At 38.0% G+C, this 15539-nt stretch overlaps 1 protein-coding gene across 3 annotated transcripts in view; it reads left to right on the top strand.

Annotated features, from left to right (window-relative positions):
* NBAS (NBAS subunit of NRZ tethering complex) overlaps positions 1-15539 on the top strand; it is a 452886-nt gene that overhangs the window by 232805 nt on the left and 204542 nt on the right. For all 3 annotated transcript variants that reach the window (XM_049903481.1, XM_049903480.1, XM_049903479.1), the window contains exons 32-35: positions 3326-3439; positions 11034-11147; positions 12880-13037; positions 13811-13900. In XM_049903481.1, coding sequence (XP_049759438.1) covers positions 3326-3439; positions 11034-11147; positions 12880-13037; positions 13811-13900 — 476 coding nt within the window. The remainder of the gene's footprint in view (positions 1-3325; positions 3440-11033; positions 11148-12879; positions 13038-13810; positions 13901-15539) is intronic.

Below are 15539 nucleotides of genomic sequence, written 5' to 3'. Positions count from 1 at the left end.
TTAGGGTAATTGTTGACCTTTTGGTCTCATATAGATGTGTTCTTAATGGAGCACCATACTCATGAATAATATCCTGTATTTTGTGTGCCAGTCTGTTATTTCACTAAAAGATGACCTCAAGGGATAGTTTTTATCAAGGTTTAAATAGTATCCCAGGGTGATAGTCTCAGGAAGTCCTTTAGTCTGAACTGGTCCAGTAAGTCTGGACTTTTTAAGAATTCGAGTTCTGCCCCATGTTTTTATACCATTCTATCAGGGTCCATCTGCTGTCACCCTGATTAGAATAGTTGGTAGTGGTAGCCAGGCACCATCTAGTTCTTCTGGTCTCAGAGTAGATAAGGCAGTGGCTTGTGGAGGCTATTAGCCTTGTGGACTAGTTTCTTCTCTGAGACTTTGGTTTCCTTCTTTGTCTTTGCTCCTAATGAGTAGACACCAATGATTGTATTTTAGATGGCTGCTCATGAGTTTTTAAGACCCCATCCACTGCTCACATCACTGCAGAATGTGAACTTTGTGATGCCAGTGCCTAATCTCTTTAACAAAAGATTGTTCAGCCACACCCTTGGTGCTGTTTCCAGAACACACTATCTGGGTAGGCTGAGAATTTTCCAAATTAGTAAATGCTGGTTCCTTTTAGTTTAACAGTTCCTTAATTTGTTTCTTTCCTCTTGCAATTTACTCTAAGCAGCAAGAAGAAACCATGCTGCCCCTTCAATGCTTTGATTGGAAATCTCCTCAGCTATATCCGAGTTCATTACTTATAAGTTCTACTGTCCATGCATCAGTAGGACATAGTTCAGCCAAGTTCTCTGCCACTTTATAACAAGGATTGCTTTTCTTCAGTGCTCAGTAATATGCTCCTCATTTCTTGCTAAAGCCTCACCAGAAGTACTGTGACATTCATACTTCTACCAGCATTCTGGTTGCTCAGTGGTTAAAGTAGTTGGTTGTTTACCAAAAGGTCAGCAGTTCAAACCCACCACCTGCTCTGTGGGAGAAAAGGCCTGGTGATACGCTTCCATAAAGATTTACAGTCTTGGAATCTCTCTAGGGTAGGTATGAGTTGGAATTGACTCAACAGCAACGGGTTCGGTTTTGGTTTGGAAGATGATAGAAGCTTTCTCTTCTGTGCTCCTCATTTGCAACTGAGCCCTCATCAGTATCGCCTTGACATCCATGTTTCTACCAACTGTCTTTTCAAGGCAATCTAGGCTTTTTCTATCAAGTGCCTCAAAAATCATCCAATCTGTACTAATTACCCAATTTCAAAGCAACTTCTGCATCTTTAGGTATTTGTTACAGCAGTACCCCACTTGCCAGTACCACAGTCTGTATTAGTTTCCTAGGGCTGCTGTAACAAATGACCACAAAGAAGGTGGATCACTATAGGGTCACTATGAGTCAGAATCAACTCAATGGCACACAACAACAACAAAGTGGATTAAAACAGAAATTATTCTCTCACAGTTCTGGAATCTGGAAGTCCAAAATCAAGGTGTCAGTAGGGCCATGCTCTCTCTGAAGGCTCTTGGGAGGAATTCTTCTTTTTAACTTCTTTTGATTGCTGGCAACTCTTAGCATTCCTTGGCTGTTGGCTGTATCACTCCAGTTTCTGCCTCTGTCTTCATATGCCCATCTTCCCTCTGTTTGTATCTATGTGTTTCCAAATTTCCCTGTCTTTATAAGGACCCCAGTCATTGGATTTTGGGCCCACTCCAATCTAGTATGACCTCATTTTTAATTGATTACAGTAGGTTCACATTTATAGGTACCAGGAGTTAGAACATCAACATACCTTTTTTGGGGACACAATTCAACTCACAATATATGTGTGTGTGTGAGAAGAGAGAATGAGAACAGGCTTGCCTGATTGCATTCATGTGTGAATAGAGCAAAATATTTACAGTTGGTTAACCTTGGTAAAAGGAGCCCGGGTGGCACAATTGATTTGCAGTCAGCTACTAACCTAAAGGTTAGCTTTTCGAACTCACCCCGTAGCTCTGCAGAAGAAAAGGCCTGGTGATCTCCTTCCATAAAAATTATATGCTGCGAGAAAACCCTATGGAATGTTTCTACTCTGTAATACATGAGGTCGCCAGGAGTTGGGCACCAGCTCGACAACAGCTAACAATAACAATCTTGGCAAAAGGCATAGAGGAGATTTTTATACTTTGAAATTAAGCCACGATTAAAACTTACCCCGCAAAAGAGAGTCCATTCCAAAGAACAGCCACCACCTCCCTTCTTTATCTCCCTCAACCCCTTGTGCCCCCCTCTTACCTACCTAGAAAAAGTTTTTGGAAAACATGGTGTATGGGGAATAGCCATGGGTTTATAGAAATTAAAGGAATGAATGTGTGAAAAACAAACATTTAGGGAGCTGGATTGAATTTTAGTCCCATCACTTTTTCATTGACTTTGGTCAAAGTGCTAAACCTTTCTGCACCATAGTTTCCTCCGTTGAGGGTAATAATTGTACCTGCCCTTTTTTTTGTAGGGGTCTGCCTTGCAGGGGTTAATATACAAAAAGCATCTACAACAGTGCCTGGGACATAGTATTCATTTTATGTCAGCTGCTCTCATTATCATTGTTTCCACTGTTGTTAGAGTTACTAGGAAGTGGGGGGGAGTGGGCAGCCTCCCAGGCAGTGCCATGCTTATTAAAGGTAGACACTTCTACCTCAAATAAATACCATTTTTTTTTATTCTGTGCGTATATATACATATCCTTTAATTTTTTTTCTCTTTATTTTAAGTGCTATGAATTACCTTGTGTTATGAATTGGTTTATTCAGACATGTTTTATTTTTCTAATATCTGGCTTAAGTGAGAGAATTGGGCCTATTGTTGGAGAAAGTAATAAATTAGAGCAGTGAGCACTTTGAGAACTCCTACCCTCTCAACTAGGGTGACGCATTGGAGATAGCAAATGGGTGTTTGGAACACGGAATGAGTTTGGTGGGATGAGATGGAGGCAGGGGCTGGTGTGACAGAAAATAGGTGAAATTTTCAAGGACAAATACTGCCTTCTTAAAAAATTTCCCTAAGGCCTGACATGGTACTTGAAAAGATAACATATTTTCCTAGCTTTAGAATTGCAGTTCATTTGCTGAGCTTTGGAAGTTTGGTGATAAAGGAAAGATCCATGTATATTATTTATTCAGAAGCAATAATAATTTTAATTTTTTTAAAATTGTATCTTTTACTTAATTCTCATTGATCTGGACACTAATACAGTTTTCATTTTGTTTGGTTGCTTTAAATTAGAAAAGTACTAATACCTTGGTTAAGAGATACAAGTCTATAATATGTTTTTCTTTTGTAGTACGATTGTTCTCTGATCGGATTGGCCTCATCAAAGAATGTATTTCCCAGTCCCCCACATGCTACAAACAAGCAGCCAAACTTCTGGGCCTTGCAGAGTTGCTGAGAGTAGCTGGTAAGCCTGTTGAATGATAAACTGCAAGATAAGATTTTTATGTTATTCTTTAAATTATCGTAGGTAAACATCAGAATATATGCTTATGGGTGTCAGGAGAGCTTCTTTTTGGAAAGGATAGTCTTTCTGGAAAGATTGGCATGTTAAAAATTTTTTTTTTTTCCACCTGTATTGAGCTTCTGGGACCATCTGCCCTATAAATGAAGACAGGCTTAGTCAGGGAGCCATAAAGTGGTTGTGAGATCAGGAGTTGAAATCATTGTTACCATTTTTACTAAAACCAAACCCGTTGCCGTCTAGTAGATTCTGACTCGTGACAACCTTATACGACAGAGAACTGCCCTATAAGGTTTCCAAGGCTGTAAATCTTTATGGAAGCAGATTGCCACATCTTTCTCCCACAGAGTGGCTGGTGGGTTCAAACCATTGACCTTTAGGTTAGTGGTTGTGTGCTTAACCACTGCACCACCAGGGCTCTTTCCATTTATACTGGAATGCTTAAATATTAGAACTAGCCAGTCTTACCAGTTCACCTTCAGTGTCCTAATGTGGTTTGTGGTTTTAAACCTGAACAATTTGTTAGAAAACTTCGTGTATTTACTATTTGCTGGGTTTTTCATGCTATATTATTTAATCCTCGCATAAATGTTGACAGTGATGGTATTCTTCCCACTTTACAAGGGAATTTGAGGATTGGAGAAGTTAAATACCTATCTTGCTTAGCAGACCATGGCTTTCAAGGAAAATCTTTCTTACTCTACATTTCATGTTCATTTAACCACATAATGTCAGTGATAAAATACTCCTTTCACTGCCTGTCTCCAACCCCTACTGTGCTGCTTCTCAGTTTTATTTAATACTTTTTTTTTTTGTACTTTTGACCTAGGCAGAATTCTACAAGAATGATTGGTGACCATTTGTTCAGCAGTCAGTGGACTGACATTGTGTTAGTCCAAGCTATATACATATTACAGACTAATGAATAAAGGATCGATGTGTATATTTTAAGCTATTAAAATTGTATATATTAATGTATTTAGTGAATACATTTATTAATGTTTTAAAATTCTAATATATAGATCTCTTCTTTAAGTCTCTAGTTTCAGTAAATTTTAGTATGTTGGTTGTCCTTTTCTAGTGTGATTGAAACCATAGCATTAGCATCTTGATCTTTGAACTTGTAACGTATTTATCAAGGTGACAATACTGAGATTGGAGCCAGTCAACCATAGTGAAGCATCTTGAATGACTTGAAGAACATTAAATGTGGAGTCAGAAGGCTGGTTCAAGTCCTGACTATGTCTCATACATTTGCTAAATTAATTTAGCTTCAGTTTTGCTCCTGGAAAATAGGAATTTTTTTTACTTCACATATCAACTTATGAGACTTAAGTGAATTAATGCATATAGTATTTAAAAAAAAAAACAAAAAGCACTTTATAAACCCCTGAATGTCGTAAGGATCTGCTTCGCGGAGGCTATTGAAGTAGCTCAGGGATGCTGTTATGGATTGAAGTGTGTCCCCCCAAAAAGATACGTTGAAATCCTAACCCCTGTACCTGTGACTCTTTTTGGAAATGGGGTCTTTGAAGATGTTATCTGTTAAGTTAACGTGAGGTCATAGTAGAGTAGGGTGAGTGCTCATGCTATATGAAGGGTGCTCTTATAAAAAAGAAGTTGCGCAGGGAAGGCAGCCATTTGAAGATGCATCTACTGCACAAGGCACACCAAGACATGCCCGAGGCTACCAAAGCAGGAAGAGACAAAGAAGTTCCTTCTCCTACAACTGAGAGAACGAATATGGCCCTGCCCCTGCCAATGCTCTGAATTGGGCTAGCCCTCCTGGCTTCCATTACTGTGAGACAATAAATTTCTGTTCTTTAATGCCACCTACTGTGTGGTATTTTGTTACATCAGCCCCAGGGAACTAATACAGATGCCATCTGCACTTCTGTATATCTATTAGCATTAATTTCCTTTATTGTTTTTTGACATGTTGACATACTGCTGTTAGTTGACGTCCAGTTGATTCCGACTCATAGAAACTCCTGTGTGCAGAGTAGAATTGCTCTGTAGGGTGTTCAAGGCTGTGACCTTTCAAAAGCAGATCACCAGGCCTGTCTTCCGAGGTGCCTCTGGCTGGGTTAACCACCAGCCTTTCAGCTAGTACTCGAGTGCTTAACCATTTGTAACAACCAGGGCTACCCTGACACGTTGACATAGTAACAGGAGTATCGGTCGAATATATAAATTTTTAATGGAAGTAACAGTCTTCTTCAGTACCACAGAGCAGCAACTATGTAGAATATGTGGTATTTACACCTTTTTTCTTTTATTGCAACTGTTTTAATTCTAATATTTGGAACCATTTCAACTTGGCCATGTTGTTATTCCCTAAACATTAAAGTTGAGTCTGTAGTACAACTTAGGAAACGCTGGTGGTGTGGTGGTTAAGTGCGACGGCTGCTAACCAGAAGGTCAGCAGTTTGAATTCACCAGGTGCTTCTTGGAAACGCTTTGGGGCAGCTCTACTCTGTCTTGTAGAGCCGCTGTGAGTCGGAATGAACTGGACAGCAGCAGGTTTGGTATTTGGTTTTTATAGTACAACTTTATATAGGAAACAAATACACCTGCTCCTCACTTATTGATTATCTCCTCACTTATCGACTATCTCGTTATATGACATTTTGCATTTACAATAGTAAAAAATCTACCTGACTACTTTGCGCATTAATGAGGAGCCAAGTTGAGAGGGGGAGGAGGAGGACGGCAAGGTTTATGAGAGGGAGCGAGCCTGGAGGGCCTCTGGTGTTGGTATTACTGAGGTGGGGCAGAGGAGCAGGGCTGGGTCTGCACCAGTGCTGGGCGGGCAGGTGGTGTGTAGGAGGTGGGGTGGCCAGGTCTTGAGGAGATGGTGGGCAGCTTAAAAGTCTCTGCTTCCAGAGAGGCCTGTCTGCCACCTCTGGAGCCTCCACTGGGCCCAGCGAAGTGGGAAGGTGGAGAGGTGGAGGCCTGGAGCACAGCCAGGTGATGGCAGGCCCCTACTGCTCCGGAGGCCATGTGGGCAACCCCTGACCACTACCACCACCACCCCCGACCCTCCCGGGCTCCACGGTGGTGGAGAAGGCCTGGTAGGGAAGGGAGTCCACCATGCCACATGTGTCCTGAGTGGCACCTAACGGGGTGAGCGACCTGGGGGACACCAGTGTCCGAAGAGTGGGCACACCGGACTCTTGCATAATGCCAAATTTTCGCCTAATGACCTCGGTAAGTGAGGAGTAGGTATAAGTATGCTGCAACATAGGATATGATGATGGTGTATGGTTTATGTTAACAAATTTTATAGAACTAAAAGTCAGTGCTGATTTTTTGCCTGCGATATTAAGGAAAGGTCACAAAAGCAGTTGACATTTACCTGAAGCATAGGGTACTCTGGTTATCTGTTGCTGCTTTACAAACCTCGTAAAAATTTAATGACGTAAAATAACATTTATTTTTAATCTCTTCCAATTATGGATATTGACTGTGCTCAGCTAGGCAGTTCAGGGTCTCTTTATGCATTTGTAGTCATATAGTGGCTAGGGATGGAATTATTGGATTCCTGAGCCTAAAAGGCTGGGGTCTGGAATAGCGTGGGCTCCTCAGGTTTCCCTGTGTGATTTCTTCTTGAGATCTTTTCATATTGTGGCCTCAGGGTACCTAGACTTCTTATATGGTGGCTAAAGAGTTCCCAATGTCTGTGATCCAGAAGAGACCAGCAAAGTTATATGGACATTTCTAATTAAGCCTTGTAATTCTGGCAGCTTCATTCCATTGCATTTTATTCATGGAGGCAGTCACGTAGGCTCACCCATGTTCGAGGGGAATACTTATAGATTCCATCTGAGAGCGTGACCGGGGCTAGGATCTGCTTCCAGGGTGGCACACTCACATGATTGTTGGCAGGAGGACTGAGTTACTCACTGGCTTTTGGTAAGAGGCCTCAGTTCCTTGCCACATGCAACTTTTCATAGGACTTTCTTGAGTGTCCTCCCAACACAGCAGCTGGTCTCTGCTATAGAGAGTGATCCATGAGAGAGCAAGGAGGAAACTGTAATGTGTTTTATGACCTAGTCTCAGAATTTACACACTGGCATTTCCATCTTTTTTCTGTTTGTAAGAAGCAAATCACTAAGTCCAGCCTGCACTCAGGGGAAAGAGAAACTCCATTGTGAATGGAGTTCCAAATAATTTGTGAATATATTTTAAACTATTTCAGGTACTCAAAGACCTGTTGTGCCATGTTAACCTTCTCTTCTTCAGACCAAATATCTGAATCATTTTCTTTGATAGAGTTCTAGTCTGGCCGTAATCCTGGTTGTTCTCACTAAGAATTTATTTTTGTTTGGTTTTGATATCTCTATAGACTCATTCTTTATAGGCCTTTTTTTTTTATTAATATATTTTTCATTTTAACCACCTGCACAGATTGAAACTTCATGGAATTAAAACAATTAAATATTTGAACTTTGGATTTCAAGATGACTGTTTGACTTGTCTTTATATAGAAATTTATATTGGCAACAATAATTCTCATTTTATTCTTTTGCGCTTATCTCATTTGCTTCTTATTGTGTTGCTTATAGGCAGAGGCATGAATTTTATTTTGAAAGTGAGGAAGCTGAGAAATAGAGAAGTTCAAAAATTTGTTGAGAATTTCACAGTAAAGAAGATTTTGGCTCTAAACCCTTTACCCTTATTCTGCCTTTCCACCTTTTTTGACTTTGGATGATGGTAGTTAGTGGACCTTTTCTCACTTCATCTCACTTGCCAGACTTCTGGATTGTTCTCAGAGAAACTCATCAGATTTTACCACATTTCTTAATATGAAATTAGATGTTAATGTAAGAGAAAGCAATGCATCCAATAACTCTCAAAACTCAGTGCCGTCGAGTCGATTACGACTCATAGCGACCCTATAGGACAGAGTAGAACTGCCCCGTAGAGTTCCCAAGGAGCGCCTGGTGGATTTGAACTGCTGAGCCTTTGGTTAGCAGCCATAGCACCTAACCACCACGCCACCAGGGTTTCCAGATGCATCCAAGAGAGGAGGTTATAAATGAGGAACCAAGTAGTTCAGATGCGTGGTCTATCAGTCATGGTTCAACCAGAGAAGTAGAACAACTAGGATATATACATATTAAGAGATTTTTTACAAGTACTTAGCTTTCATGATAGTGGTGGGTGGCTAAGCAAATCTGAAACCTGTAGGGCAGTCAGTCATTAAGGGAAGAGCAGGAGCAGGGTGGAACTCCATGGGCATGGACTGAAGCTGTTGTTCACGGATGGAATTTCTCCCTCTCAGGTCTCCCATCTGATTCAGTCAGACCTACCCAGATTATCAGGATAAGCTCCCTTACTTAAAGTCAGCTGATTAGGGTCTTTAATTACATCTGCAAAATACCTTCACAGCAACACCTGGGTTAGCATTTGATTGACTAACTAAGGACAGTTAGCCTAGTCAGGCTGGCACGTTAAAAGAAGGGGGGAAAAAAAAATTACACCTAGCCTATTCCTTTTTGTTTTAAGGTATTCTGAATAAATGCAAACATTTCAAGAGTGTTATGTTGCAAATTATATTATGATGTGATGTTTGGGTTTATTATCGAGAAACTTACATACTGTTCCATTTCCTCTCACATGTAATAGGTTACTAAAACATGAGTGCATTTTCGTATTACACCATTTCTTTGTTTAGAACCTTTTTAGACTAAATTGGACCAGTACTTGCCTTGAATTTACTTTTAACCTTTGAAGTCCAGAAAGAAGACTAATGGGAACATGGTTTAGAAGTTTTATTCAATTCTTTCTTTGATATATTTTTTTCCTCCAAACCATATTGTAACTTAACCTTTTTCATGGAAAAACTGAAAATAATTTTAAGGTTTCATAGCTTCATTAAAATATAAAAGACTTTTTACTTTTTTTTAGCTTAACAATCCAAATTGTATTTATATTGTAGCTTTGAATTATTTGTCTTAAAATTGAAAATTATATTCTTTATTGAATATATGCCCATTTCATTGAGGTAACATTTTTTGAGCCCTCTTTCTATTCAGTGGTATAGTGGTTGAGAGCTATGGCTGCAGATATAAGTCGGAATCAACTCAACAGCAATGAATTTGGTTTTATTATGTACATGGCCTGGTACTAAACCAAAAAACCCAGCGTAGAGTCGATTCCGACACGTAGTATTGTAAATTCAACAATGAACATGCCTTGTCCTCAAAGAGCTTAAATTCTGATGAGGGAGATAGGTTATTAAAAATGATAATGACAATAAATTGTTATTAAGAGAATAAAACATAAAAATGTTGGAGGGAACCTAAATCAGGTATTTTATATGGAAAGGGTGCAGCAATATCAAAGAACGAAGCAACATCCAAGCTTGCCTCTTAAAGTTCTTGGAAAAATAATTTAAAATTTTTGTGTTAATGTGAGCTGAATTTTGGTATATATTCTCAGAACCTATATGTTCCTTATGATAAATAAAAGATGAGTACTGTCAGTGAAAGTATATCCATTTTACTTTGTATTTAAGGTTTTTTCCCTCTTACATTGGTCATGTATTACTTGTAATTTTACAAATAGACCATCCACAGAACAAGGTGTTAAAAACGAAATAATAGCAAACATGTTTAAATTACCAAATTCTTAGAAATGAAGGTACTATGAACTATCCTCTTATAAATGAGATTTTGATGGATTTATTTAAAAAATGATTTACCATCTAGTACGTTAATATATGCAGATAGCTTTTGTTAGCATACAGAAAGGAAAACAGTCTTGTCCATTACGGAGTTTTAATTTGACATACCCAAGATAAATGTGTATTAATTTATAGTAATTGTACTTAAAGTTAGAAAATGTATCATTCCTTGCTTATTGGAAACTTCCTTTCATTCCCTCAGCCTTTAAAGATGAAAAAAGTGTATTTTAATGCAGGCAGTTTACAGTGATTCTCTTTGCACAAGTGAAGTTATATAAGGCTTAGTTTAGGCAGAATTAAAGTATGTTTTCCATTATCCATCCCGTGCATACGTCTGTGTGGTTCAGACGCGTGAGTGCTCAGGACAGCACTTGTAGATTCTAAATCCTAGCTGAATTGCTGAGGTGAGCGATACCGCTTCACTGCTGTCACGCATTCACTTAATCTGCTGCTCACCGTTTCTCAGGCCCTTTATAGCCTGCTTCCTTTTGGGCACGTGGATTTCTTCTCTTTCTCTTAACCTCAGTAAAACCGAGACGCCTCTGTAGGTTTGTAGACCACTCCCATTTAGAATTTTCTGGTTTGATCAACAGTATGTTAATTAGGAATGACATTAATCAGTGGTCTCTTAGGGAAAAAAAAAAATTTTTTTTTCTTCTCTTCGGGAACTTCAGTCTTAACGTATTGGAAGGTCAAAGTTGCTGTGACCTTTTGTGCTTTAATCTTTTAAAAATCAGTTTTAATAAGAAATTATTTTTATTTTTGAATTAATTTGAAAGACACATTAGTTAGCTCTTTTATCGGTTGATACTGCCATAATCATTAAACACTTGCATGTTCTTCCAGGTGAAGACTCAGAAGAAAGACGAGGACAGGTTCTAATTCTTTTAGTAGAGCAAGCTCTTCGTTTCCATGACTACAGAGCAGCCAATATGCATTGTCAGGAGCTGATGGCTACAGGTGAAGTAGACACCTTATTTAACACTTTGCTCATGTCCCCTTTGTATGATGAATAATGAAAAGGTCTGTTCTGAAATCTTTTGGCCTGATTGGCAAGCCAGCCACATTTTGTTTATAAGGTTTGAGAAAACTTTCATGAACACTGGCAACGTCTGCATGCCATGTGCTTATATGTTATAAATACTTTATTCAGATCAGGGGCTGTATTTTATCTGAGACATTGGTGAGCTTTTCATTGCCTTTTAAAAATGTGCTCATAATTTCAGGAATAATTTTTATGTAAAATATTTTAATGCCACTTCACGTGTTTAATATATAAAAGAAAATTTAGATTTTTTGACGTATTTACCATCTGTCACTATGTAGCCAGGGCTTCTATTCTTTGTTTTTTTTTTTTTTCTTTCAGGTAACACAGCACTTTTCAAAGTAATGTTGAGAAACTGGGTAATTTGCAAACCTAAAATTTTCCTTTCTGAAGTTTACATTCAGGTTTTTGGAGGATAACCAGGTTTTATTATGGAATAAGTTCTCTATTAAACAGCACATTTCCAAGTAGGGTAGGATAGACTTCTCATGGGCTCCCTGTTATACGACACACTTCCTGTGGCTATGCCTGAATATATGAAAACCCAGACACATTTTTTTTTACCCACCATCTGTACTTTATTAGTGAGTGATTAAAAGCCCATTGCATCACTTCATGATAACACAGGGAACCGTACCGTTACGATGTTTACTTTGTTTATATGTGCACGTGTATGTGTGTGTATGTCATATATACTGCATTAGATATAAAAACATTTAGAAACTGGAAAAAAATAAAAACTTCAACCTTCATAGCCTCAGCATTAGAAAATAGGTTTCATAAAAGAGCTGTGTTCTATAATGTTAACCAACCGATTTTTCAGTATTGTATGGTTTTCTGGAAGACAGTTATTGTATTGATCCAAAATTGTTTATATAGCTTTGTAATAATTTGATTTCTCTAAGGGTGGTGCCTGGGTTATTATATTTAGGGAAATTATTCTGGAATGAGGTTTTTGTACTTAGAAGAAAAGAAAAAAATGACCTTATTCCACTTAGAATGCCTTCAGATAAGAATAAAAGTATATTTTAAGGATTCTGAGAATAATATTGTGTGAGAAAAAAATCTCTGCTAGGAGTCAGGGGCCGCCGTTCTACTTTCGACCCCGTCCTTGAGCCTTTACCATCTTTTATACACTGAACGATTCTCTGTAAGTTTCCATCATAACTTCTCTTTTTCTAGTACTTACCGGTTTACAAAGTGCTTTTAAATACAAATGTTATTTAATTCTTTCAGTAACCCAATGAGGAAGGTATTATTTTTGTAATAGTGAAGCAAGTGTGATGCTTGAAAGTTTCTTAAACTCACACAATTGCAGGATTGGGCCAAAGCTCAAGTCTTCTGAATTCAGATACATAGCTTTTTATTCAGCATCAAAACTCAGTAGATTATTTGTAGTTATTGCCGGTTTAAAATTTAATATGCTTTGTGGGAAAAACTTGTCTGGAGTAGCACCAGACCTACCTAATCTTTCTTTTCTCTTAGGTTCTTATGATTTTCTGCTTTTATAATAGTGTGCATCAGCTAGTGACTAGGATTTTGCTTTGGTAGCACAAGACCTGAACAGAAATCCATTGCATTTCTCATCTTAGATTTGCAATTTTTTCTCTTCTAGAAATCAGCATTTTTTTCTTGCCAATTTTGCAGGTTATTCTAAAAGTTGGGATGTTTGTAGCCAGTTAGGACAATCAGAAGGCTACCAGGATGTGACCACTCGTCAGGAGCTCATGGCTTTTGCTTTGACACATTGCCCTCCTACCAGCATTGAACGTCTTTTGGCAGCTAGTAGCTCTCTGCAAACAGAAGTGAGTGTTCCCGATAAAATAAATCCTGAATTGCATTTCGTGGGGTGTGTGGATCTCAGATATGTTATATATCTATTTATACATATAGATATAAAACAATATAAGAATTTTATCTTAAGGAAGAAAATAGCTTATCACATATGTGAAAGAAATTTGAAAATATCCAGATATAAAATACTGTTGTTGGCCTTCTTACAGTAATGAAGAAAAGGTAGAAGACAGGTTTTAGGAAAACAAAGTTATATCAGGAAAATTATTGAGTGTAATGGAAAATATAAGGAATGGTTGTGTAAAATATATTTGAAACCTTACGAGTTAAAGCCCATAGTTCTCAAAGAAAGTTGCAGGGTGTATATATGGGTTTGTCATTCTCTGTCTTTTGGAAACGGGGGATTTGGTTGGGTGGCTGCTAAATTTCCTAAAACACACATGATAAAGCTGCACAAGGGAGAGTTGTCCAGCTAAAATGCTGGTAATGCCCTTGTTGAGAAACACTGCAGGTAAGTGAAGAGATTCTGGAATTCACATACTCATCTCATAGTTGTTCATTGCTTTGTGTAGCAGGCTTTTCACAGTTGATTCCCACTGTGAAGCCATTGCTGAAGTCCTGAAGTAAACCTTTTCCTAACTAGTGTTGGTTACGGAATAGCATTTTTTTTTTTGGTCTTCAAAAGAGTAATTTCTTAATTTCAAGTCTTCATTGTGAAGAGAGGCAAATTTAAAAGTACAACTCCTTTTTCAACAAGATATAATATATCCCATTCTTGTTTCAGATTTTGTATCAAAGACTGAATTTCCAGATCCATGCAGAGGGAGAGGAAAATATCAGTGTTTCACCATTTATTAGTAAAGCGCTACAAGAGGTAAGATGAGAGAGAGGGAAGAGACTTAAAGGTGGGTGTGAACTGAATGGAATAAGAGCCATCTAACTTGGGAACCTCATGTGTGAGAGTGGTTGTGTGTGGATATTTCTGTGCAGACTGCTTTTCTTTTAAACTTTTTTTGGCATGTGAAATATGTCATGCAGAAAAGTGCACAAACCAAAAAATGTTCAACTTGATAAATTATCCCAAAGAAAACACTCGTGTAACCACCACACCACATTACCAGCCTTCAACAATTCCCTTCTACCTTCCCCAATTTAATTTGTGGCTCTTCTCTCTCTTCCCAGAGATCACCACCGACCCCATTAATCCTGATTATCAATCAGATCATTGTGGGTTTTTCTTTTCCCTTGTTTTAAATATTTTTAACACCTAACGTAATAATTTTTAGCACCTCTCATATTGATAGTTTAATTTCACCTGTTTTTGTACATAGTAGACCTAGTTAAGATCAATATCATTTTTGTGAGATTCATAATGTTTATTCAGTTTTTAATGCTGTGTAGAATTAATTGCTATATGAGTGTATTACAGTTCATCCATTCTGATGTTGACTGACATTGGGTTGTTTTCAATTTTGGCTATTAAAAATAAGCTGCTGTCATCATTTTGTACAAATCTCTAGTGCCCACGTGCATATGTTTCTCTTAGGCATATACCTAAGTTGATGTTTAGGATATGTATATGTTCAGCTTCAGTAGATAATCCCACATGATTCTCAGTGTGGTTGTACTGATTTATGCTCTCAATAGTAGTGTATGGGATTGACAGTTACTCCAATTCTTACCAATACTCAGTGACTTCGCATTGTTAGTTTTCCAGATTTTGCCATTCTCTTAAGTGTCTAGTGATTTCTAATTGTGATTTTGATTTGCATTTTTTCCAAATACTAATGAGGTGGAGTTATAATGAGAAATCCTCATTTACCAGTTCAATTCTCTTCCCTATTTTCTATTAGATTTTTGTCTTTTTCCCTATCCTCATTGAGATTCTGTGATAAACTTTGTCTAAACCAGTAAGTGTGATTGTGTCTCGGCATAGTCTATCCAGTAGAGAAAGGGGCAAGTGTATATCTGCACTGACATTTTGTCTTCTGTTGGTCAGAGTTTTTCCTGTGGGATTTAACTTTTCATGACTGTTTCTAGCAACATAGAGTTGGCATTTTATAAGAAGAGTAGTCCAGTTTCTGACATTCTAGCTGAATAAATTTAGAGGTGATAATCCTTTTTATAAATTTTTTTTCCACAGGATCCCTTTAAATGGTGAGCTTCCCTTTCAAAGTGTAAAATGTTGTTCATTTTTCTAGTAATTTTAGAAGACATCTGTTGTAATTTTTTTTTCTTTTAATTCTGTGTATCCATCTCGACAGACTCATTAGTATTTGTGTACTAGATAGTTGCTTCCAGAGCTCTCTGATATAAAGCTTCAGTTGTGGAACCTACTAATGGACTTAGGGCCAATGTCTTTTGCTTTTGCCCAGAGTGCAACATGTTCAGCCTCTCATTTCCTTAACTCTTTTATGTCAAAATTCATCCTGACAAACATCCTAAATATGATGTGTGTCCCCAGTTCACTGGTAAGTGATTTGAGAATCTCAAAGAAGTTTATGAGGACTTTT

The sequence above is a fragment of the Elephas maximus genome, chromosome 12, assembly GCF_024166365.1.
Source record: "Elephas maximus indicus isolate mEleMax1 chromosome 12, mEleMax1 primary haplotype, whole genome shotgun sequence".
NCBI lineage: Eukaryota > Metazoa > Chordata > Mammalia > Proboscidea > Elephantidae > Elephas > Elephas maximus.
The sequence above is the reverse complement of the archived record's forward strand: the minus strand, read 5'-3'. Positions and strand labels throughout refer to the sequence as shown.